The sequence below is a fragment of the Amphiura filiformis genome, chromosome 6, assembly GCF_039555335.1.
Source record: "Amphiura filiformis chromosome 6, Afil_fr2py, whole genome shotgun sequence".
In the NCBI taxonomy this organism is placed as follows: Eukaryota; Metazoa; Echinodermata; class Ophiuroidea; order Amphilepidida; family Amphiuridae; genus Amphiura; species Amphiura filiformis.
The window spans coordinates 34,599,901-34,625,599 of NC_092633.1; the positions used below are offsets into that span (position 1 = coordinate 34,599,901).

The 25,699-nt window shown below is 34.3% G+C and overlaps 1 protein-coding gene across 1 annotated transcript in view; it reads left to right on the forward strand.

Moving 5' to 3' along the window:
• The first annotated feature begins 5,847 nt into the window (after positions 1 to 5,847).
• The window catches only part of LOC140154483 (guanylate cyclase soluble subunit beta-2-like), a 73,966-nt gene continuing 54,114 nt past the window's right edge, over positions 5,848 to 25,699 (forward strand). The window contains exons 1-2 of the mRNA XM_072177051.1: positions 5,848 to 5,949; positions 9,701 to 9,774. Of these exons, the coding sequence (XP_072033152.1) occupies positions 5,947 to 5,949; positions 9,701 to 9,774 (77 nt within the window). The 5' untranslated portion in view covers positions 5,848 to 5,946. The remainder of the gene's footprint in view (positions 5,950 to 9,700; positions 9,775 to 25,699) is intronic.

The following is a 25,699-nucleotide window of genomic DNA, read 5'->3' on the forward strand; positions in this document are numbered from 1 at the left end:
TGGAATCATACTGCAGTTACTGTCCGTTTTCCTTACACAATACACAGTGCTCTCACCATTGACGTGTGACCTCAACAAATGATGTATATATGTTGGGAGAATGGACACTTGCCTAGTTAACATCACTGTGTGAAAATAACCAGCCAATATTTTATTTATTCTCCAAAACTTCTAGCAAATATATTTCTCTAACATGACCTAAAATTACAGCTAGGTTAGATGTTCAGAAATGGTCGCACTTTTGTAAAATATGAGGGAGAGCAAAGCATAGCAAGCCAACTCACAGAGTTAATTGAATGGAGATTTGACCGAAAATATTGGTATCGGACCGCTCACTTCTGAAGGATGTCACAAAAAAAAAACGGTAAAAGCTACATTTAAATTATTCTAAATAGGTTCTAGAAAATAAAGTTTTGTAACATGTCCTAAATTTTTAGCTAATTTAGATGTTTGGAGAGGGTCGCACTTTTGTGTTTTAGGAAGGATATGTAAACGACAGATAACACCAAAAATATGAAGAAATTATTTCCAAACCGTGTTAAGTCAACAATCATTATGTTGCTCATTTTGAAGAATGCTGGTTAACAAAAAGCAGGTCTTTGTCTCATTTCGTGAACAATGGTACACATACCATTGTTTCCTTTCGTTTCCTTTATAATCGGTTACCCAACTGAAGCTGTAATACCAGCTTTATTGCGATGTCGCACATTGAAAACAGACACTTGTACACAACCAGAGAAGATCTGATTTAATCAGTTGAGCTGCTTCAATGAGTGTTATCTTGGTTTAATAGCTTTTAATGGGGTTTAAGTCCTGCAAAGGTCGAGATGAATTCTACTGTAGACATGACTGCATCATGTGTTATTAAAACGTTTTTATACCCTTTATATAACCCGATATTTAAACGTTTTCTGTTAAACATTTTGGGCAGTAGATTATAAAAAAAAATGTTTTTAATTTTATGAAAACGTTTTATACCCTTAATATACCCTGTATATAACCCGACATTTAAACGTTTTCTGACAACCTATACTATAACCTTTTGCGAATGATGTCGAAAACGTTTTGTGTTTGCTGATTTGTTACTTAGGCGACCAAACTAGCCTGCAAGAGTAATATTAGACACAAATGATCAATTAGTTGCATAAAGTGTCCGTTTTTAGTTACTATTGTTCATCATTTGACAGTCTGATAACCTGTTACTGTGTGGTAAAATCATTTATTACCGGCGATTTGACTCTAAACACTGGTGAAAAGGCCCAACTTTACAAAACAATTTTACGCAATGACCTTGAAATTGAGAGAAACCCAAAGGTTCCCTTTGAAGGTTTTCCTTCTGATATTTGAAGGTATGATTAAGTCTGAGCGTGACACTGTACATGCGGGGGCGGGGTTCGTCGACAATTTTTTTGTACGGAATGCTGATTTTCTTTTTGTGTGTTTTAATTTTCTGTTTTTGTAAATCATCAGTAAACTAATTTTAACGGTACTTTTTCGCACCTATTGGTCCTTGATGAAAACCTACCCATCGATATACTGAAAGCGCTGAAAATGTACCCCAAAACCGTGGCGCATCCCCGTACACCTTCAACCAGGGAGAACCCTTGTACTTCTATAATAATTATGGTATGGCGATGACCACTTGTGAATTTCTGACTCTACCAAAGAAGGCGAGTCTTATGTAGTGATGGGTAAAATGATAATTCATGAACAATGAAAGTTAAACTTTTAATCCAAACACAAGAAATTATTCCTACCTTGGAATTTTCCGAAGACTCTCCATCTTGCATCTCTCTGATCTCTCTGAGTGAGATTCTGATGTGCATCATCAGGTCGTGACCTTTTTGACCTTAGACTTGATCACAGTCTTGTAGACTCCTGCCCACGTCTTTGCTGACAGGTGGCTGGTTAACTTTGATTTGCATTGCCTCTTTGAATCCTCGTTCAACCATCTGTGGTATCTATCCAAGATTCTTGACCTGTCTAAGTTCACAAAATGTTAACATGGTTAAGGTGAATCAAAATGAATGTGGTTAGAGACTGTATTTTAGATACACAAGAATGTGCCTCTGTGCGTGGGTTGGCCTAAAATGGATATCCATGTTTTATTAGCGAGAGTGACTGTGATCACCTGGTCAACAAAGACGGTGGCGGGTACAAATTTCCAGGAATCTACGAGACTGTGATCAAGTCTAAGTTCAAAGAGGACACGACCTGATTATAGATTCTTAACAACTTCCTTCAATATATCAACACCAGATGAACTTTAATGAATGAATGTGTTTTCGAGTCTAAATAAGTGTCACTGTGATCAAGTATTTTTGCAAAAATCGTCAGGTGTTTTAATAATAAAGAATCTTTTCATTGGGAAACGTAGCTTTAATAGAGATGGGTAGATCTTCAACAAAATTCCACAGGCACATACCTGTCAAAATATAAATCCCATCCCTGGAAGAGACTGTTGTAACTCAATATATCTCAAGGTCATTTATCCAATGCTGTATACGGTTGTCTTTGGAGTAGACATTATATTTGTAAAAGCTGTCATCTTTGGTTTCCTTCTAGCTATAGAACAATTTGAACAGTACTAGTAGACTCAACACTTTCATAAGAACTGGTTCTTGCTTATACATACTATAGACGAATCCAAAGAGCCAAGTGATGACCGCGTCATTGCACATTTCAGGTAGGATAGACCCGAAGAGGAGACCCAGCTATGGCTGCCATTGAGGTGTAGGAATGTGTGAAATTGGATTCGTCTATAGCCAAACAGATGTAACTTATTATCAGTATTATTTTATTTCTTACTTGTTACCCTTGTAATCGCTTTCAAGAGTAAGAGCCTCAGGGGCCCATGGACAAGGAGCTGTGCGGGGCACTTTTAACATCTCGTTTATCACCCCTTTCATTTTTGCTTTTGCCTGCATGATTCTGAAAGTCAATGTTGTCGCTCAGCACCGCTCTGCGCTCTCATTGGCCATCGTATCCTTTTCTCATAAGTCACAGCTGCACCGCTTCAGAGTTGACTTGAATCCTGTGCTTGAATTCAACTCCTAGCGTTGTGCCGCTTTGGGTAAAGCGGTGGAGTGATCGATATATTGGCATACCGCTGGTCACCGATAGCGTTTCTGTACGACTGCGCAAATTGCAGCAGAAAAGTATGAAACCAGCATTCAAATGTATTGCAAAATGCGTTCATATTCGGTAACATAAAGACTGTTATGTTTAATATACCCGGGCTCCCTTACAATGACGAAAAGTAAAACTCCAACGCATTTGTGTTTGGTTTAACATCACAAAAATTAAATTTCTACAATATGTTCTAATAATGACACGATTGATCTACTGGTTTCTTGACATGTGTCATAGTCGGCGCACTCTTTTGAAGGTGAAGGTAATTGTTTTCATTGATATGAAATAAATATATATAAAGAGACAAGTTCATATCGGGAGTACACATTTGTTTGATAAAATAATATTGCTGACACAATACGATATTGACAAAACAATTATGTAAACATTAATATAACATTCATATAGTATACGCTAACATTGAAACTAATTGTGTTGAGTTTATGTGATTGTTCTTACCAACAGAAACAACAACGACCTTTTCATTGCTTCTCTATGTTTTATCATTTGTTATTTTGATGAGAAGTCTTTATTTCACCGCCAATGGCATGCATACTTTATTATTATTATTATTTATAGCATTCGGCCGATGCCAGGCTAAGCCAAATAGTGCTCAGAGGCTCATATGTTATGGTCTGCTCATCTATGTGAACAGTCGCGGTAAAAAAATTATCAAGGTAAAAAATTATCAAGAAGATTGCTCTTCGGAAAAGAAAAGATAGTGTGAAGGACGAAAACAGAGAGTACAGAGGAAGACGATATATTATGAAACAATGAAAGCGATGAAGACAAAAAAGCAAACAATACTTGATCATTTGCCCAAGAGACTGTCTAATAATAATGAGCCCCAAAAGGCGTGTCAAGAATTGCTTTCCCCCTCTCGGCCTGCCAAAAATTGCTTGTCCGCCTCCCGGCTATAACCACCACGTAATAATGATAAGCGTTTGCAGTATTTGCCTGACAATGGAAATAAAAGTCAACTCACTTGCTTGATCATATATATAAGAAAGTTACACGATTGAAAAAACTTACATCGTGACGCATTTATGCCTTAATGCGCATATGCTGAGAGAGGGCAACGCTGACGTAATGAAGTGCCACAAGGACACACATTTTGAATATTTTACCGATCGTAAGTACCACGCTTTGATTCGTAACTGACGCTAATTGATTAAAATAATACTGTCAACCCTGACTAAATAAATCAAGCGTTACCTTTGTTTCAATACTACTTTATATTGCTTACGGGTGGGGTATCAATCTTAACTAATTAGATTTAGATCCCTAATGAAAGAATAAGCAACGGTGTTTACCAAAGGGCATCAGTCTGCTTATTATCAATTTATTTACACTTGCATGCAGACGGTGTTGTAGATGAGTTCTTAAATGTTATATTCCCGGTTATATTACTACTTTTCTTTAGATTATTTCTAAATTGATTTCATTGCAGGTATTCAGCATTTGTAAGTGGTTCTTGAATACGCTCGATCAATATTATATGGATATCATCCGCACCAACTCACCTGGGCGGTAATGGTAATCTGTAAATCAGTCAAATGAAGACCGTACCTGTCACTAAAATGGTACGGTCTGACGCTGTGTTAGCTACGTTGGTATCACAGAGCATTATAGTTAAGTCATACTGTTGGAGCGAACATATCTCATTAAGGTTCCACATAGTGGAATGCTCGGGGAGTTTGTGTAAGTTTGCCATGGAATTTTAGACAATAACGAATGGTGACAAAGTGAAATCTGCTGTATAATGATGTATATACCAGCAAGCCTCATCGTTTTGATTAGGACTTCTGCTACTGTCATATTATTTTTGTAAGCGAACGTTTTCATCCAGAGCAGCGTTTATGTGCTTGATACTTACTTTTGACAACATCTGAAGTTAAATTGCAGTATTTTTGATAGACTTGACAACGTTGTTATGAATATATCTAGTAATTACTTAGTTACCGGATATATATTGGATCTCACTCTTAAAAATATCTAAGCAACACTTATTGATACTCTATACCTAGGCTACATAATGGATATTAAGTATATATACTGAGAAATTGTGCCGATCAATTGGAATTTCAAGATGGTAAGTAACTGTTGCGATTATGAAAGCAAAACCTTAATTTGTTTAAAAGTGTCATAAATTAGGGGACTATTTGATTGATACACAATAATGTGTACGTAAATTGAAGGTAAATACTGAGAACTCTGTATTGGATGATTGTTATTCTATAGAGGAGTCTATGTCTTATGTTTAAAATTTCTCATAATATTATTTGGTCAAATCAAGTTCAAAGTGGCTCTAATTTCTAAACCCTCGGTAATTCGTCTCTTTCAAGCACGTCTTGTATTCATTATCTGATTCCTAGTAATAAAAGACCTATATAATATTCAGCCAGAATCTCTTAATACCAATGTAATTTTTTCAACTAAAGTCTACATTACCAATGCCACAAATCTCGTTACGAATTGTCATGATTTATACTCCAGCAAGCCTCGTCATTTTAATTTTGACTTCTGCTACTGTCATATTTTGTAAGCAAACGTTTTCATACAGAGCAGCAGCGTTTATATGCTTGATACACACATTTGACAACATCTGAAGTTAGATTGCATTATTTTTGATAGACTTGACGACGTTATATACGTTACGAATATATCTAGTAATTACTTATTTACCGGATATATATTGGATCTTACTCTTAAAAATATCTAAGCAACACTTACTGATACTCGATACCTAGGCTACATAATGAATATTAAGTATATATATACTGAGAAATTGTGCCGATCAATTGGAATTTCAAGATGGTAAGTAACTGTTGCGATTATGAACGCAAAACCTAAATTTGTTTAAAATTGTCATAAATTGGGGACTATTTTGAATGATACACAATAATGTGTACGTAATTTGACGGCGAACTCTGAGAACTTTGTATTAGTATGATTGTTATTCTATAGGAGTCTATGCCCTATGTTTAAAATTTCTCATAATATCACTTGGGCAAATCAAGTTCATAGTGGCTCTAAACACTCGATAATTCGTCGTTGAAAGGTTCTTGTTTCAGTTCAACCCCGTCTAGTATTCATTATCTGATTCATTAAATACAAGACATATATAATATTCAGCCACAATCTCTTAATACCAATGCCTTTTTTCAACTGGAGTCAACAAATTAGATTTCTACGTTAACAATGCCACAAATCCTTTTACGAATTGTCATGATTTATACACCAGCAAGCTTCATCATTTTCATTGCGACTTCTGATACTGTCATATTTTGTAAGCAAACGTTTTCATACAGAGCAGCAGCGTTTATGTGCTTGATACACACATTTGACAACATCTGAAGTTAGATTGCAATATTTTTGATAGACTTGACGACGTTATATACGTTACGAATATATCTAGTAATTACTTATTTACCGGATATATATTGGATCTCAATCTCAAAAATATCTCAGCAACACTTATTGATACTCGATACCTAGGTTACATAAAGTATATATGCTGAGAAATTGTGCCGATCAATTCGAATTACAAGATGGTAAGTAACTGTTGCGATTATGAAAGCAAAACCTAAATTTGTATAAAAGTGTCATAAATAGGGGACTATTTGAATGATACACAATAATGTGTACGTAAATGGAAGGCAAACTCTGAGAACTTTATATTTGGATGATTGTTATTCTAGAGGAGTCTATGCCCTATGTTTAAAATTTCTCATAATATTAATTTGCCCAAATCAAGTTCATAGTGGCTCTAATTTCTAAACCCTCGTAATTCGTCATTGAAAGGCCTTTCTTTCAGTTCAACCACGTCTATTATTTGATTCCTAGTAATACAAGACCTATATAATATTCAGTCAGAATCTCTTAATACCAATGCCCTTTTCAACTGCAGTCAACAAATTGGATTTATACATTACCAATGCCACAAATCCCTTTTACGAATGGTCATGATTTTAATTATTTTGCAGCAGCCACACAAGAGCCATTTAAAGACAATTTTAAACTGTTGGGCAGGGCTTTCTGTATTGATGTATTCATTCAGAATTGCGATATTCAAGGAAGAACTCATCTTAGTTTATTTATTTTTCAAAGTATTAAATTATACTTTTTGGATAACACGTCCCAATTTCAATCTTTGGTGTTTTATAATATATACCTTCTGTTAAAATTATTTCAGATATATGTATAATATATTTTCAAATCCGTACCATTACCATTCGTCAAAGAATCCTGCCATTGCAGTGACATAGCCAGTAGTGGGTGGGGGATAGGGCAAAGCCAAATTTGCGTCCCCTTCTGTACATTTCTTGTCTTATTTTTGGTCATTTTAATCTTTGCCATCTCCATTATATCCCTACAAATTGTCGAGGGGAATTCCCCCCGGCTCTTACAGGCTACACCACTGCCTGCCAATGTCGTCATTTTTAATAGGGACACCGTATTTGACACATTGATGGTGCATTATCATTCTGTTTCACGAGACATAATTCCACCAACCTCTCAGCTGGCCCGTGTGACTTCAACACTACCTTCATGTCCTGTTAGTGTTCATTTACTACGTCTCATAATGGCAGTGGCCTCATGAGAGAACAGTTGGTTTATTGAAAAAAAAAACTAAAATAAGTCTTAAAGGGGCATTTCGTGATCCACAGCCTCATCCCCCACTTTTCTCAAAAAAATTGAGATTTTATATCACTGAAAACCTCTGGCTACATAATGTTTATGTACAAAATATTTCTTGCAGATTAATTCGTTTAGCAAAGATATGTGTAATACACATAATCATGCATAACTCGCGAACGCAAAATCGGAATCAACTGAAATTTTGGGAATAGGTTTTTTCGTGGATATCTAATGAAAAATGACATAAATAGAGGATGCTAGGATCACGAAATACTCCTTTAACATAAACGATGCAAGAGTGTGATGTCAATATCAATTCTATTTCACTGAACATTTGTTTACATACAAGATACGCTTAATCTCTCTCATGAATTGCACATCACTGACGAATGTTATAAAGGTATGCTTGAAAGAGCGGCACTGAAATTAAATAACATTGTTTTTACTACAGATAATTTACTTTGATCATTGCATGAGGCGACTCGTATATTAATTACATCGTTGAAGCTAGGGTAGATACACAATTGTAACACGGTTAATCATTCACTAAGTTCTAAGTGTATTTATTTTATAAACTTCTAATATTGAATCGGCTTAACGTAAAACAAATATAAGAATTGATGTACATTATCGAACAATGTATTCTGCTTATTGCACAAACGCAATAATGAATGGTTTTATATTGTGGTGTATTATTTTGCTACGTAAGTGGAACTAATGTTTTTGACATCCTTACACCTCAAATGATAAAAGTAGGATTGGTTCCATTTTTGATATGCCCACTATGGTTCCCAGGAGGCAAAAGGTCTTAATTGGGCCAAAACTTAAAAATGAACTTAACAATGTAATGCAATTTGACAATGGACTTTTTTGTATCCCTAGCGATGAGAGAAACAATTTGAGATATAATTGCGGCCCATTATGGCCTTTGATCCCTCGTGGGAAACATCGAAGGATGTCAAAAACATTGATTTCACTAATGTAGCAAAAGACAAAGTGCTCATTCAAATAGTACAACACAATAACACAACACCACGTACTATTAAATCTGGTAAACAAAATAATATCTCGTATAATAGCTTCCGTTCGAGCAGGTAATTGGGTACTTACATTATGTTTCACTTAAATTAATTTCTAATAATGTATTATATCAACTCAAGCGTCACAAGTAAGAGTGAAAAAATGCAAACGAGCGAAAAAAAAAATGCTCGTAATTCATCATTGCTGCGATTGAAATTCTTAAAAATGAAGTAAGCACTGTAGTGCAATCTGACAATGGACTTTCTGTTATCTCTAGCTATGAGAGAAACAATTTGAGATATATTACAACATGAACCATTTTTAAATTATGGAATTTGATCCCTCGTGGGAAACATCGAAGGATGCCAAAAACATTGGTTTCACTAATGTAGCAAGACAAAGTGCTCATTCAAATAGTACAACACAGCACCTTGTACTATCTGGTAAACAAAATATTGTCTCGTTTAATAGCTTTCGTTCGAGCAGGTAATTGGGTACTTACATTATTTTGCACTTAGATTAATTTCTAATTGTGTGCTATAATGTATATTTCAACTCAGGCGTCACAAGTTAAGAGTGAAAAAATGAAAACGAGTGAAAAAGAAATTGCTCGTAATTCATCATTGCTGCGATGGAAATTCACATTCTCCCAATTGAATTTGGTATATTCTACCTATTAAAAACATAAAGTTATGGAAGGATCCGTAATATTGTTGGTTGTACTATTCTATTATAATCGCCGGCGGACTTTTCATATTACAAAGTACTCATGTGTAGAATTATAGAGGTGGTATCAAATATGATATCAATATTTATAAGCAAGTTCGTTTATTGTGTCATATTCCGATATTTGTTTTTTATTCGATCTACGTCATTATTTAATCGACACTTTTCTTATATTTTTCAGTATGGCTTTATCAATATATGTGTGAAGGCTTTGGTGATGGAAAAATTTGGCGAAGATGCTTGGAAAAAGATTTGGTAAATATTATTAATGTTATCTTGATGTTGATTATTCATCCAGAAGTTTAAGACATTATTTCTTAAATTGATCTAAACTGGAGCTAAAATTTGCAACTCACTTTGCTACTAATATTATTAATGTTATTAATAATTATTAAATATTATTAATGTTATCACTTATGTCAAAACAGTGGATTCATTTCAAGTCTTTGGTAATACTTCTCATTAAATAAGGAAGCTTTACAAAATGTATTCCGTGTCCCTGAAAAGGGTTAGCCTAAGTGATATATAGGCACGATTTCGTTGGCCCGGCCAGCAAAAGACCCATGGATAAGTTTCGGCGACCTAGTGATTGGCATGCGAGGGGTCTCGGGTCGAATCTCACCCAGAGCAAACAACTTCTTTGTTCTCTATCTTTGTTTCTTCCTTCTTTCCCTACCAGTTGTCGATAAAGCCCTTCGGGTGTTTGGGTTAAGATAATCCGAGTTCACAATAGAGCTGTTAATGAAATTCGGCATTTAACAGAAGGAGTTACAACATAATTATACTTCCCTAAATTGACATCCAATCAATTCGATGAACCTGTCTAGTAAACGGAACTTAACAATAGGAGTTGTTTTCTGATGGGCTAAGCGATAACAAAATATAAGACATTTTAAAATCGATCTGGATGGCACAGACGAGATAATAATTCATCTTATCACCATAAATTGGTTTATAGACCAAGCCTAAAGTAATGAAACTGTCTGCATGTTTAAACTTCCGTAAATATATATAAACACATTCAATTTCTTTTTGCAAAAACGTTGACATAGGTACATCAAGTGCTTTCATCTAAATTTCTTTCATATTCAGTGTCGTAAAGTATAGTTTCAAGCGACATATCGTATGCCAGTTGTACAAAATCTGAACTGTAGCTAATAGAATTGATTTAAATCTCTTCCAAATATGGAACGTAAAGAAGATATTATTCTCTTAGGCTTACATATTGAATGCTTTGAAAGTAAACATTCCTGGAGTCGGATCAGATGAAGTTCATATTCGTAGTCAGTTCACTGCTCGATAGGTAAGGAAAATGGTTCAGTAAGCGCATGACATACTACACTTCGATACTATCAATACAATAGGATGGGCACTATCTGAAGTGGTGATTTGCTACTTTGCAGGCGCAAGGAAAATGTATTAAGTTAAACATCAAAAGCTGACAAGGAAGAGTCATGTATATACCTGTACAAGGAGGTCTCCAGAGGTTTTTGAAATCTTCGAATCCTGCGGAATAATGTGTATTGTTGGTTGTAGAGTGTAACAGCTCTTATCAAAATAAATGCATCTGCAGTAGCGATATAATTTGTGCTTACAATAAGTGTTCGAAAGGTGTTGTATAAATTATAATTTTTTGCGTTTTTTATGATTTTCATTTCATTTTTTACGAGTTTCATGATTTTCTTGAAAAACAAACCCGATTTTTGGGTTTCTTTCGTTAAAAGACATAAATAAATATCAATATAAGTCTTAAAAATATAACAAATCAATTTAAGTAAATCATCAAAAATGGAAACAAATTCATCAAGAATAATGATATACATGTACAGCGTTAGAGGTTGACTTTGAATACGATTACCTTCTCAGTCATATGAGCTGCCTGTAGGAGGTATTACTCAATGGATATCATCGGTTAAAAAGAGTGAGAACAGATTTAACTTGTGCGCGACTGATGACAACAGATAACTCGAATTGTTATGAAAAGTGCTGCAATATTCCCAGCAAACACAAAACGTTTTCGACATCATTCGCAAAAGGTTATAAAAGGTTGCCAGAAAACGTTTAAATGTCGGGTTATATAAAGGGTATATTAAGGGTATAAAACGTTTTAATAACTTTTGATAATCTACTGCCCAACAAACACAAAATGTTTAACAGAAAACGTTTAAATGGTTTTATAAAGGGTATAAAACGTTTTAATAACATTCGAAAAAACATTTTTGAAATCGTTGAATTTGGAATCTCACTTTGGGTTTGAAAAAATATTTTGCAAAAATGTTTGCCCAAAATATTTGCAATAACGTGTTAAAACGTTTTCATGACCTTTATATAACCCGACATTTATATGTTATTAAAACGTTTTGAAAAAAAAACCCATTTCTTTGTTTGCTGGGTGCAAATATTTTAACATAATATTATTTAAGTATTGACAAAATACTTGGCAAAAATGTTTACAAAAATAGTTAACAACAACATTTTGAAAACATTTGAAATATTGTTGAAGTGTGTTTTCATACAACACCGAAACCCAAAATATGACTTATCTAAAACAAAAACGTTTTTGTGTTTGCTGGGATAGCAATAGTAGTAATATTACTATATATTACAACAATAATTGGAACAGTAATGGAAACATAAATTTTTCACCAAGAAATTTGAGGTTTTGATCATATTTTAAGAAAATTTAAGTTTTTAACTGCTAGTATATCAAAGGTTGAGTTCCTAATCAGAATAGGAAGGAAGATATCAAATAGAACAGTTTGCCAATACAATACAATATAATACAATACAATACATTACGATACAATACAATACAATACAATACAATACAATACAATATAATATAATAAAATACAATACATTACGATACAATACAATACAATAACACAATACAATACAATACAAAGAGCATCCGCGCCATTTCCAAGACTCAGAGTGGTTACAAAATAAAAAAGTACATCTTAAAATATAAATTACACCATGTACACCAGACAAGGCAAATAATAAAATGGTGATATATGGAGTAGAGGCCAGTAAATTCAGAAGAGTTAAAAAAAGGTGCATTTTAAAATATAAATATACGATGCAAATTAAATCAGGTTAAGGGAACAAATAAGTTTTAAGATCTTTTTTGAAAATATTTGTAGATAAAGATTGTCTAATATAGACAGGTGGCTTATTCCACTTTTTTGAATGCAGAAACTGTGAAAGTTGCGAACCGTATTGTCCGTATAGAAGGGTATAAAACCAGCAATGGAACAAATATAAAACCAAAGGGGGCAAATAGACAAAAGTAAACAAAAGACAGGATATTACACAATAATTTGTCTGGCTACAACCCTACTTACATAACAAATTGGTATTACTTGGAATTTACCAATCACCCGTAGTTGTGGTAACCATGCTACAATGAATTACACGATTTATAATTAAGGTGTCTCTACGTCAAACGTTTGTAAATAACACAGGTTTGTAAAGTTAAATTGAATTTTTGAATTGAGCTCTTTTATACTCATGTAAATACAGTTTTCTGAACACAATTTGCCACATATAGTTAAAACTAGTAAATAAGGTTTCCTTGACATAATATCAAGGTTTAGATAATGAAATAATTCAAGGTTTCCTTGAATTTACGAATATTCACAATCATCCATGTATTTAATTATAGTTATACTAAATAATAAATCTTTTCAACCCGACTTACAGTTTTTGTTTACTACAGTATCACGTCATATTCATGAGGCATCATCTGGCCAAGTGATGTTGAATTAGCTGTGTTATTGAACTAAGGTATGAGCGACGTCACACTAGAGTCGCTAATGAATTTTCCTCTAACCCGTACCCATCACCACGAGGAATTTTTCTGATGGTGTGTTCGAGGAAGTGTCGTCACAGTTCTATAACAAAAAGTCAATTCAACATCACAAGGCCAGCCTGATGGTGCGTCAGTAAATCCAGTTGAAAAGATGTATAATTTAATCTAACTATAAGGTTTCCTTGACTTTAATACAATAAAAAACAAAACATATGAATTATGAATTACAAATCAGGAAACATTTTTCTTAACACAACTCCAAATACCACAAAAGACCACTGGCTGGCTACCTCCCTTTTAACGGGGCGGGCGGGATATAAACATAGCACCTCAAAACATCACAGCACACTTCGATAAATCTCCCGGATGCTGGATGTTATCCTTCGCCAGACACTTTCTATAGTCATCAAAAAGTTGGAGTTGGCAGGAGACTCGTCGTGGCATGATGCTTGAGTCTTGTGTCTGTTACGCGAAAGACTTGGGTTCTATCCCAGGCGGCAATCCGACGTGAAATGTGTGTTCGTGGGTGAGGGAGGGGGGGGGGAACAACCGGCCACAGTTGTTAAAAAGTGACTGAAAAGACCGCAGGCCCGCCTGGGTAGGTGAAGCGCATTTCCTCCATCCACTAATTAAAGTAACCCTAACACCAGTGAATACCACATATTACTACAGGCTAGGTGCCCCCCTTCAGCGTGATGAAAGGAAAGACACAGGGCACCCCCGACCAAAATGGTGTTGGGGTTAAGCTAATTTCCCAATATAAATGTATCAATAATACAATTAACATTTGTATCAAGATTATAATACTTTTAAAATGAAATATGTGTGTACGTTATTGTTGTTGTGCAATATGACGGTATGGTGTTAAGCGATCTTCTTCATTTGAAATATTCAAAAATGTCTCGCTCTTATGCAGCTGAAATGCCTACAGCAAAGCATCATGTCTTGAGGATGTGATGACTGTAAGTTGCGCTAAATATTCAAGGGGTTTAAATGGGGATTTATCTATTTTGGTTCTTAGTGATGATGTTATTGACCTGAGATTAAAAAAACACCGAAATCTTACAATATTACATATGTGACCATCCAGCACAACTAAAGTTAGTTTTCACTTTTTAGATTACGTACCCTTTTGAGCCGAAGTAATGACAAAAATGAAAGATAATTTCATTCCAGATCGTGAATGCGTGTATCAGTTAGTCGATTGTTTATCGATAGGCTCAAAATATTATTCACTTAATTTCATCATAAGCTATCTTTCATATGTGGCCACTCAATTATGATTTATGAAAGTTTAATTCCAACAGTTCAGCAGTTTCTAAACAAATTCTAATCAGGTTATTTCTACCTATTTAAGCAATAAACCAACTAGAGTCGCAGCTAAATCAGCCATCGGGTTTCTAAACAAATTCTAATCAGGTTATTTCTACTAATTAATCAATAAACCAACTTGAGTCGCAGCTAAATCATCCACATTGATCGATAACATTTACACACATTCCTAACAATAAACTCACTCCAGGCCTCTTTTTTTAAACCATATCACTGGTATAAAAGTTCAATTGTATTTCCCTTTGTCAAGTTCATTCGGACACACCTTCCTGTTATTGTAGAAACACATATATAGGGTGTTCCATAATAATTTATACCGTGTTTGTATAAAATATATAGTCAACAGTGTCTCTAATTTTAATAAGTGCAATATAGTGCTTACAATGTTGAATAATTCTTGATATGTGATTTTTTATTTGATTTTTACCATAATTTTTACCCACAAATGTTATTATTACAGAGGATGTAACTCCCTCAAAGATCCTCCGCAGTTAGTTTTAATCTTCTCCATTACGTAGCTGTGGGTTTGCCAATATACCGTGGACATAAATACATGCTGTGATACTACATGTAAGGACCAACCTTCTCTGTACTTTTATGATATATCCATCTCTGCCGCCATTTCAAATGTTGAAACTCACACACCGCAAATTGTCTTCAAAACTGCCGCCAAAGAAAGAATAGTTTAAGGTCACTCAAGCGTAAAAATCCATTTTTTCCATACAAGAATTGCTTTGTAATATCATAAATAATCGATAGATATCGACTATTCAAGTTAGTAGAAGTAAGAAGAGGACACAACAAATATACTGCATGACATTTCCCAAATAACTTGAACGGTTGGTAGTTTTACAGGTTTCAAAATAGGTAGTCTGGTCAAAACTTGGAATTCACCATTTTTACGCAATAGCCTGTAACTTCTATTAGAAACGTCGTATATCTAAAATACGACGTTGAATAGAAACGTCGTATATCTAAATATATGTAAACTTTAGCATTTAAAACAATACTACCAATAGTAATGCTCTTCATGTCTAAAAAATATTTCCCGGTATAAATCATTCTGGTACACCCTGTAGTTGTAAGAAAATGTTTAGGCACGAGAGCAGAAATTGGCTGCGCTTCAGCACGGCCGCCCTGCTATGGCTGCGTTCTATTCTGAGCGGAGCCTGGCGATGCCAACTCAAGGTTGGCCCTGGTACTTAGAGTGTGTTGCTGTGCATGTTCTTACCATTGTCAGCAATTAGTGGCAAGCAATACCTGTTTTACATTTAACCTGTTTCGCGTATCCAAGCGCTTCAAGGAACTGTCTAGCAACTATGGAACATAATAATCGAAGTTACGAAATTCGTTACAAAACACTATCAATCGTTTTGCAATACGAAATATTTGAATGATTAACAAATATAATCATTTAAAAATCTATCTAGTCGGCATTGAAGAAGATTAATTCAGCAATGAAACATTATGTTTAAACTTCCGCAAGTTGATATTAAACACATCAAATTTTCCTGTTACAAAGACGTTGACAAAGGTATATTACATTATCAATACATCAGGTGCTTTCATCGAAATTTCTTTCATATTCAATCTCGTAAAGTATAGTTCAAATGAAATATCGTATTATTTTGTAAATTAAATACTGGAACTACTGGATGAATAACCTACACCAAGACTTGAAATATCGTATGTTACTTCTGCAAACTCTGAACTGTAGCTAATAGAATTGATTTAAAACTCTTCTAAATATGGAAAGCAAAGATATTATTCTCTTGAGGCGTACATATTGAATGCTTTGAAAGTAAACATTCCTGAAGCTTAAAGTCAGTCTGAACAGATGGAGTTCATACTCATAGCCAGTTCACTGCTCGATAGGTAAGGGAAATGGTTTAGTGAGCGCATGACATACTACACTTCGACTTTATCAATACAGTAGGATGGGCACTTTCTGAAGTGGTAATTTGTTGCTTTTCAGACGCGGGGAAAATGAATTAAGTTAAATATGAAGAGCTGGCAAGGAAGAGTCATGTATAAACCTGTAGAAGAATGTCTGCAGAGGTTTTTTAAATACCATATAAAGTGAAAAAGTTAAAGTTGTCTTTCTTCGTATCTAAACTATCAAACACATTTCCTGTTCTGAAAAGGATATATAGTCGAAGATTCAAACTAGATCTTTCATAATATTAAGAATTTCACGATTTCCTTGTCTACCTGGACATACCAAATGCCCAAAAATAAATTGCAACAACTGTAGAGGTTCTTGCGTTAAAAGATATGAACCCGTATGATAAGGCATAAGATCTATGTAAATACATGATCAAATATGGAACGAAATTCACTTAGAATAATGATTGACAGTGTGGACATGTTAACAGGTTGACTTTGATACAATTAGCGTATCAATCATATGGGTGGCGGCCTATAGGAGATGCCATCAATTAATCATTGTACTACGATGGTGGAGGGCAGGTTGTAACATCCGGTATAGATACTCGCGTATGTACGGCCAAACGGCTTGAGCTATATCGTAGTTCCATTCTTTGCGCTCATTTTAGTAATTAAACTGTTGTCCCATGATTTTCATTTTGCTCTTATAAAATTATTCCAAGAGACACAATATTAAATAATAATTTGCCTTGCAGCAACACTATACTTTATAATGAAATTACTTGGTAACCATGATACAACGAAACTAGAACTATTATTAGACGGTTTGTAATCATAGTCCACATACAATGTTTGTAAACAGCAAAAATGTGTAATTATACGAATTGAAATTTAGTTAGTCGCTCTTATAGTTACCAGTAGTAAATGAGGTTTCTTTGAATTCAATACAATGTGTCCCTGTTACATCAAAAAAAAATATAATTATGAATTATAAAACAGAAAAAATTAAAATCCCCATTCGTAACATTTTCGCTATTAATTGAAAAACAAACCGACCAAATATATTGCGTATTTGTGTAAGTTATTGCTGTTGTTCAATATTATACGGTAAGAAGTTTACGAGTGAAGCAATCTTATTAATTTAAAATATTCAAATATGACGTTTCTCTTATGCAGCTGAATTGCCTTCAGCCAAGCATCATGTAAGTTCATGTACGTGAGGCTAAATATTCAAAGGGTTTAAAGTGGATTGGAATTTTTTTGGTTCTTAGTGATGTTATTGACCTGAAAGAAAAAACGACCGAAAGTTATAACTTATTTTAATGCAATATTGTAAGATTTCAGAATTTTCCAATATTTTGTCCCAAAAGATATTTAAATTTAGTGAGAGGCTAATGACAAAAACTAAAATACAACAACGTATGCTATTTTATTCCAGTTTTATATAAGGCGGAAAAAATAAGACTCATAACATCGTGTATTGATATAGAATGGCATGCACGCGGTTGGGCGCAATGCTTACGCTAGTTGTGCGTTACGTAATGCGTGACCTGCGCACGCTTATGTGAATTTACACCTGCGTGAGTTGGGACTTTATTGACGTGCGCAGTAACAAAAGCCGATTAATTTCCGCCTAATAAAAGCCGAACAAACTTAAGATTGCGAATGCGTTTATCAGTCAGTCAATCGTTAATGAGGTCGATCCGTTGAATGTGTTATGTGCATCTCGTAGATTCAAACCCGCAACGAGACATTTCAGTCATACGCAAGTTTAACTAATATTATAAAAGTCCGCTAGTTGCCAATGTAATGTTTCTACTATGTTCCAGTGTACGATGCGTAAGCATCTTCCCATGTTTGACATCAATAGTTAATTGACTTGCACAAAGATGTGGTGTGTTTTGACATGGTTTTATCTGTATCAAAAGTGATATTTAAGTTCTTGACTGTGGAAGATATTAGTTCCGGTTCTTTTGAATTAAAGATAGGTATTGTGAATATAAAGTCCGCTAGTTGGCAATGTTTGAATGTTTCTGAATGTTTGAATGTTCCATTGTACGATGCGTAATCGCCTTTAGTTACGGAAGTACAACAGTTGTATTTTCCCCCTGTCAAATTCATTTCGACGCCCCTTCACGTTACTGTAACTTGTTATTGTTAGTTGTAAGAAAATGTTTACAAGTTGTCAGAATTTGCTTGAAGGGTTCTGCTGTATCATGTTTTAACCATTTACAGCGCTTTAATAGCGGTAACACCTGGTTTGCCACCCAACATTTGCAATACTAAGCACAATTTACCGAATTTAATATTTTGGTCAAGTACGGGTCTGAAGCATTATTTATACACACCTTCAGCATTCAGCTGTCAATGAGTGACGTCAGGAACAGGGTACATTAGAAACCTGAAGAAGGAAATATTAAGTAAAAATAAACTAAAAAAATGGAACACTTATTGCGTCCGCCAAATCGATTTCGCGATTGTGTATTCTTATGTCGAATACTAGTATATTGGACTTGTATGTTTTGGTTTAGAGATGTTTTGATCTATAGGTTCAAGTTTATGTAATTTAACACGGATAAATAAAGTAGAACGTAATTGCATAGGAACGTTGATTTTACCATATTTTACTCAACAGCTCAAAAAGTTTCGAATCGTTTGCGACTACTGAATTAGTTAATAGTTGATCTCTATTTTGTTCGCTAGGACGCTCGTGAAGGAGGAGGTTGGGGGTAGCGACCAATTAATTGGTTTGCCCCTCCCACTTTTTAGAACCTTAAGCGCACTGGGCAAAAAAAAATGATGTCAGCAATTAACAACTTCTGTCGGCAAAATATTTCCATCATTACATTATCAAGTGTGTGCCCAATCCCTCTCCCCCCGGTTCCGAAAACCTGGCTACGCCATTGTCGGTCAATCATATTCCGCAGAAGACAATATTTCAATAAGGAAGATAATATCTGGTTTGTAATACAAGTGCAACAAGTATTGGTTAATACAAGATTGCACCAATCAATCATGAAGTCCAAAGAGCTGCATACTGCATTACGTGAAGTAGTCTGTTAATAAGGTTAGTAACGGAAAATCTGCCCACTGTAAACACTTGTATACGGTTATTACTTATGAGCAACCTTTTATGATGCAGAACATACCGACAGTAACTACGAGTCTTTAATGCCCAAGATGTATCATTTTGCTTAAAGCTTATTTTTCTATACTTAGATTTTCAAGTTTGCAAAGTTACTCTGAAAGGTTGTTATTTGACTGTTAAAGAAATGATAAATGATATCGATTATAAAGTTAACAATTGCTTCACATAACACTGGGGAAAGGACCTGTTACGGTGTTTTCTAAGTGGCTTCATGCCAAAGCATTTGAAAGTTCTCTTACTGATATGAAACATCTCTCTGCTCTGAAATCAATAAGAAACAACTTGCTGGTAAATACAATAGTTCATCACAGAAAATGCACATGGCTTTACAAAATTACTATTTCAAATTACGTAAAGGCACCCAATAAGGCATCTCAATAAGGATAAGTCACCAAAATAATCATTAGGAATTTTTTTCATATCAGGAATGTGATGCCTTGAAGCATATGATTATCTTGGGCTGGTATCTGATGTCATCCAAGGGAAGATGAGCTCCTTAAAGTGCCAGCAATCTTTTTATTTGAGTTATTTTGCTAGGAAACAATGACGCTGCCTCATCGCAAGCTTTATTCTTCTCTTTTTTAAAAATATTAATCGTTGGCCGATCTTAGATTCGAAGTATTCACTTTACCTGTACTTGAAATAACCTTCCTAGTGTTCCTTTATTCTTTTGATGAATGTTTGGAGATAAACATCATTGATCTTTTAATATTTAAGTTCGAGTTAAGTAGAAGGTGGATGTGTCCACAAACATTGCGTGATACTCAATAGCAGCAAGTCATTCATCATATCAATGTACTTACCGGACTCGTGATCTATTCGCGATTGTGTATTCAACAATCGCATCCAAAATTGAATAAGCGACATTACAGCTGTTCGTGTAGTGCAGTGACATTTTCAAGTGTTAGAGTGAATACACACCGTATGTGTAAATAGTGCTAGTAAAGGTATAGGTTCCTGCCTGTATTCAAAGGCAGGAGCAATATGGGGCCAGAATCGTCCGTTTATGAGTCTTTTACATTACCAGCAAAAGTCGGTACACATTAATACCCCTGGGTAAAGTAAAACAAACAGGATCAAGTGTCTTGTTTAAGGGCCCAATACATTGACAGCGATATGATTTAAACCCACAGCCTTTTGATTAGCTAACCACTATGGAGACATTGTGCTTATGTGGATGGGGGCGGTGACGTGGGTGCGAGGGTTGAAAGGCTGTACGAGCAATGTATATTAAATTACAGATAATATATCGTTTTTATTACAAATACGTACAATGCTGCATATTTGAATCTGTTTAAACCAACCTTTGTGATGATGTTTAGCATCATTACTATTGGTTTATACTGTTAAAATAGTTTGACATTTTGACTAACTGAATCCCACAACATTGAAGCAAAACAAAATAAAATAAAGTTAAACAAAAGGAACACACACACAAATGAAGTAAATTGGTTGTCATTCAAGGTTATATACGAATAGATATTGCATTATCCAAATAAAATACTCATTTGAACATTTCAATTTCTTAAATGGCAAAACGTGAACATCTATCTCACTATTATGTTTACATTATTATCTATTTTGACATTCGGGCACACTTGTTCAATTGCCGACATATGTCTTTCAAATATCTTCAAATTATTTCAATATCATCAATTAAAGTCTGTTGGAAGAGATTGACTTAGAATATTGATGGACAGCGTGGACATGTTAAAAGGGTGACTTTATACAATTACCTTATCAATCATATGAGGCTGTTTGTAGGAGACGCTACTCAACGATTATATGTCATCGCTTAAATAAAGTGCTAATAGTTTTAAGAAATGAAGATATTGACGATTTGTAATCAAATGTAGAAAATTAAAAGCCTTAATTGTTCGTAACTGTGTCTCACCTATGCCATTGAAAAAAGATGTTATTTCTGATCAAATATCAAAGTACCATGTAGTAAAATTTAAAGTACAGTGTATACTTTTGATTGATATGTCTTACAATCACAGTAGTTGTGGTAACCATGGTACAAATGTATAGAGCTAGTAGTGGGTGAGTTCAATGTTTTGATTTTCTATTTTCTATTTACACAGGCCAGTTAATTTTTTTGAACACAATGTACAGAAATTAGTCTCTTTAGTTACCAGTAGTGAATAAGGTTTCTTCACTCATTGTATCAATGGTTATTATTAAAATACTTATGAGTTCAATGATTTGTTTTTCTATTTTCTATATTCGTATTTTCTATTTTACACAGGTCAGTTTATTTTTTGAGCACAATGTACAGCAATAAGTCTCTTTAGTTACCAGTAGTGAATAAGGTTTCTTCACACATTGTATCAATGGTTATTGTTAATATACTTATGAAAACGTTTTCGCGATTTATATAGAAACAATATAGTAATATAAATACTTATGTATGTTATTGTTATTGTGAAATATGACGGTATGAGGTGTAGAAATGGTTATGAAATTTGATTCAAAGATGTCCTTGTAATGAAATGTCAAAGATGTAATTTAATTCAAAGATGTCCTTTTATTAATGTTGTTGAGCAATAAAAAAAAGTAAATCGTTTGTTTGTTTACATGTAAACCAATCAGATGGGACACATTCATTACTGTTAAAAATATGTTTAGCCTCGGGGTGAGACCACATCCTTTCCACCATTCTCCCAGGTCCAATTGACCGCACTTTTAGCTGCGGACCTCTCTTTCCGTGGGACCTGGTTGCAGGATGAGGTAAATCATCACTAGAGAATACATCAAAATCTTCTCCCCCACGTATCCTGTACAAAAAATTCCACAGCGTCTTTGCTTGTATTTATAAAAATATTACGAAGTAATAAAGAAAAAAGTTCAATTCCTCGAAAGGAACAACGTCGAGAGTATTCACATTAATGTCGAGAGATTTTTTTAAATGAAATACAGTTAGGCCAATGTAAGGATTAACACTGTCCTATTTGTAATTTGTAATATGTGAACACATAATAATATATTCTTGTAAAATGCCTAAAAAACTTTGTTCGGAAAAAAGAACGATGATAAATCTATATTATGCTTTAGCCTATATGATGTTGTCCCTATTCGAAAAAAAAACCCACCCGTACTGATCATGCTCAAACTATTATGCGGTGCCTTGAAGCATATATGACAGCTAGTTATCCTGTAGTATCTGATGCCATTCAAGGGATGACGAGCTCCTTAAAGTGCCAGCAATCTTTTTGGCTAGGAAACAATGACGCTTCCTGATCGCAAGCTATATGCTTCTCTTTTTATAATCGTTGGCCAATCATAGATTCGAAGTATTCATTTGACTTGTATTTGGAAAAATGGTTAATCGTTCTCATAACCTTTCTAGTGTTCCTTTATTCTTTTGATGAATGTTTGTAGATAAACATCATTGATCTTTTAATATTTAAGTTCGAGTTAAGTAGAAGATAGATTTGTCCACGAACATTGCGTGATACTCAATAACAGCAAGTCATTCATCATATCAATGTACTTATCGGACTCGTGATCTATTCTCGATTGTGTATTCAACAATCTCATCCAAAATTGAATAAGCGACATTACAGCTGTTCGTGTAGTGCAGTGACATTTTCAAGTGTTAGAGTGAATACACACCGTATGTGTAAATAGTGCTAGTAAAGGTATAGGTTCCTGTCTGTATTCAAAGGCAGGAACAATTTGGGGCCAGAATCGTCCGCTTGTGAGTCTTATATATTACCAGCAAAAGTCGGTACACATTTACCCCTGGGTAAAATGAAGCAAACAGGATCAAGTGTCTTGTTTAAGGGCCCAATACATTGACAGCGATATGATTTAAACCCACAGCCTTTTGATTAGCTAACCACTATGGAGACATTGTGCTTATGTGGATGGGGGCGGTGACGTGGGTGCGAGGGTTGAAAGGCTGTACGAGCAATGTATATTAAATTACAGATAATATATCGTTTTTATTACAAATACGTGCAACGCTGCATATTTGAATCTGTTTAAACCAACCTTTGTGATGATGTTTAGCATCATTACTATTGGTTATACTGTTAAAATATTTGACATTTTGAATAATTGAATCCCACAACATTGAAGCAAAACAAAATAAAAGAAAGTTGAACAAAAGGAACACACACAAATGAAGTACATTGGTTGTCATTCAAGGTTATATACGAATAGATATTGCATTATCCAAATACATTAAATACTCATTTGAACATTTCAATTTCTTAAATGGCAAAACGTGAACATTTATCTCACTATTATGTTTACATTATTATCTATTTTGGCATTGGGGCACACTTGTTCAATTGCCGACATATGTCTTTCAAATATCTTCAAAATATTTCAATATCATCAATTCAAGTCTGTTGGAAGAAATTGACTTAGAATAATGATGGACAGCGTGGACATGTTAAAAGGGTGACTTTATACAATTACCTTATCAATCATATGAGGCTGTTTGTAGGAGACGCTACTCAACGATTATATGTCATCGCTTAAAAAGTGCTTATACAAATGAGGATATTGATGATTTGTAAGCAAATGTAGAAAACTAAAAGCCTTAATTGTTCGTAACTGTATCTCACCTATGCAATTGAAAAAAAATCCAAGAGACGTTATTTTCTATCAAATATCAAAGTACGATGTGCATACTTTTGATTGATATGCTTACAATCACAGTAGTTGTGGTAACCATGGTACAAATGTATAGAGCCAGTAGTGGGTGAGTTAAATGTTTTTATTTTTTTATTTTCTATATTCGTATTTTACACAGGTCGATTTATATAGAAACAATATAGTAATAGAAATATTTGTGTATGTTATTGTGAAATATGACGGTATGAAGTGTAGAAATGGTTATGAAATTTAATTCAAAGATGTCCTTGAAGTGAAATTTCAAAGACGTAATTTAATTCATAGATGTCCTTTTGTTAATGTTGTTGAGCAATAAAAAGTAAATCGGGTTTTTTTTTTTACATGTAAACCAATCAAATAGGACACATTCGTTTGTCCTTCCTTCAGGTACATCAAATATAAAAGAAATATTAAATTACAGATTGAGAATGATATAATACCTTTGAAATAAAAGTTAAATGATCGTGGTACTACATACATGCTTCGAGCTTTTCCACTTTATTTACGGTAAGGACATCATGTTATCAGATAAATTAAAACAAATATCATATTAAACAAATCTTGTTCCTCTAACAGCTTACAAGTAGCTCACTTTTGGGTAGCTTCCTGTCTGCAATTCGCTAGACTTTCTTCAGCCCTAATAAACACGTGGGGGCGCTGGTAAAACAATTATCTGTTGGACGGTATTTCCTACAAGTGATAAAACCATCGGTCAATCACATTCTTCAGAGGAAACTGTAAGAGAAAACTTCAGGCTGTCTGATAATTAAAAACAATTATCGGTATTTCCTAGACAAATAATAAAACAATCGGTCAATCACATTCATCTGAGGCAAATGTTTCAAATAGAAAAAAAAGTAGCGTATTGGATAATGATACAATCTGGCGTCAATCACATCACGAAGTCAAAGAGCTGCAAACTGCATTACGTGATGCACGTTGCTAATGATGTTAGTAACGGAAATCTGCCCACTGTAAACACTCTTACGGTTAACTTATTAAGTGCGACCTTTCTAAGATTCAGAAAATCCCGGCAGCAACTAAGTGTCTTAGTGTATAAGATGTATCATTTTGCCAATAGCTTATTTCACAAATGATATCGATTAATAACGTTAACAATTGCATCATATACCACAGGGGAAAAGAACTGTTAAGGTGCCTTTTCTAAGTAGCTTGATACGGCATTTAACTGAAGATGTTTTAAATCTATTTTATTGATATTAAGATGAAACAGTCCTTCGTAGAAGGAACAATTAATTGGCTGGGACATATGCTGGTGGAAACATTGTATGAATACAACAACAAGGTTCATTTCTGTTGGGCATTTCAACTTCTTCGATTGCAAAATGTGTATATTTATCTTAAATTACTGA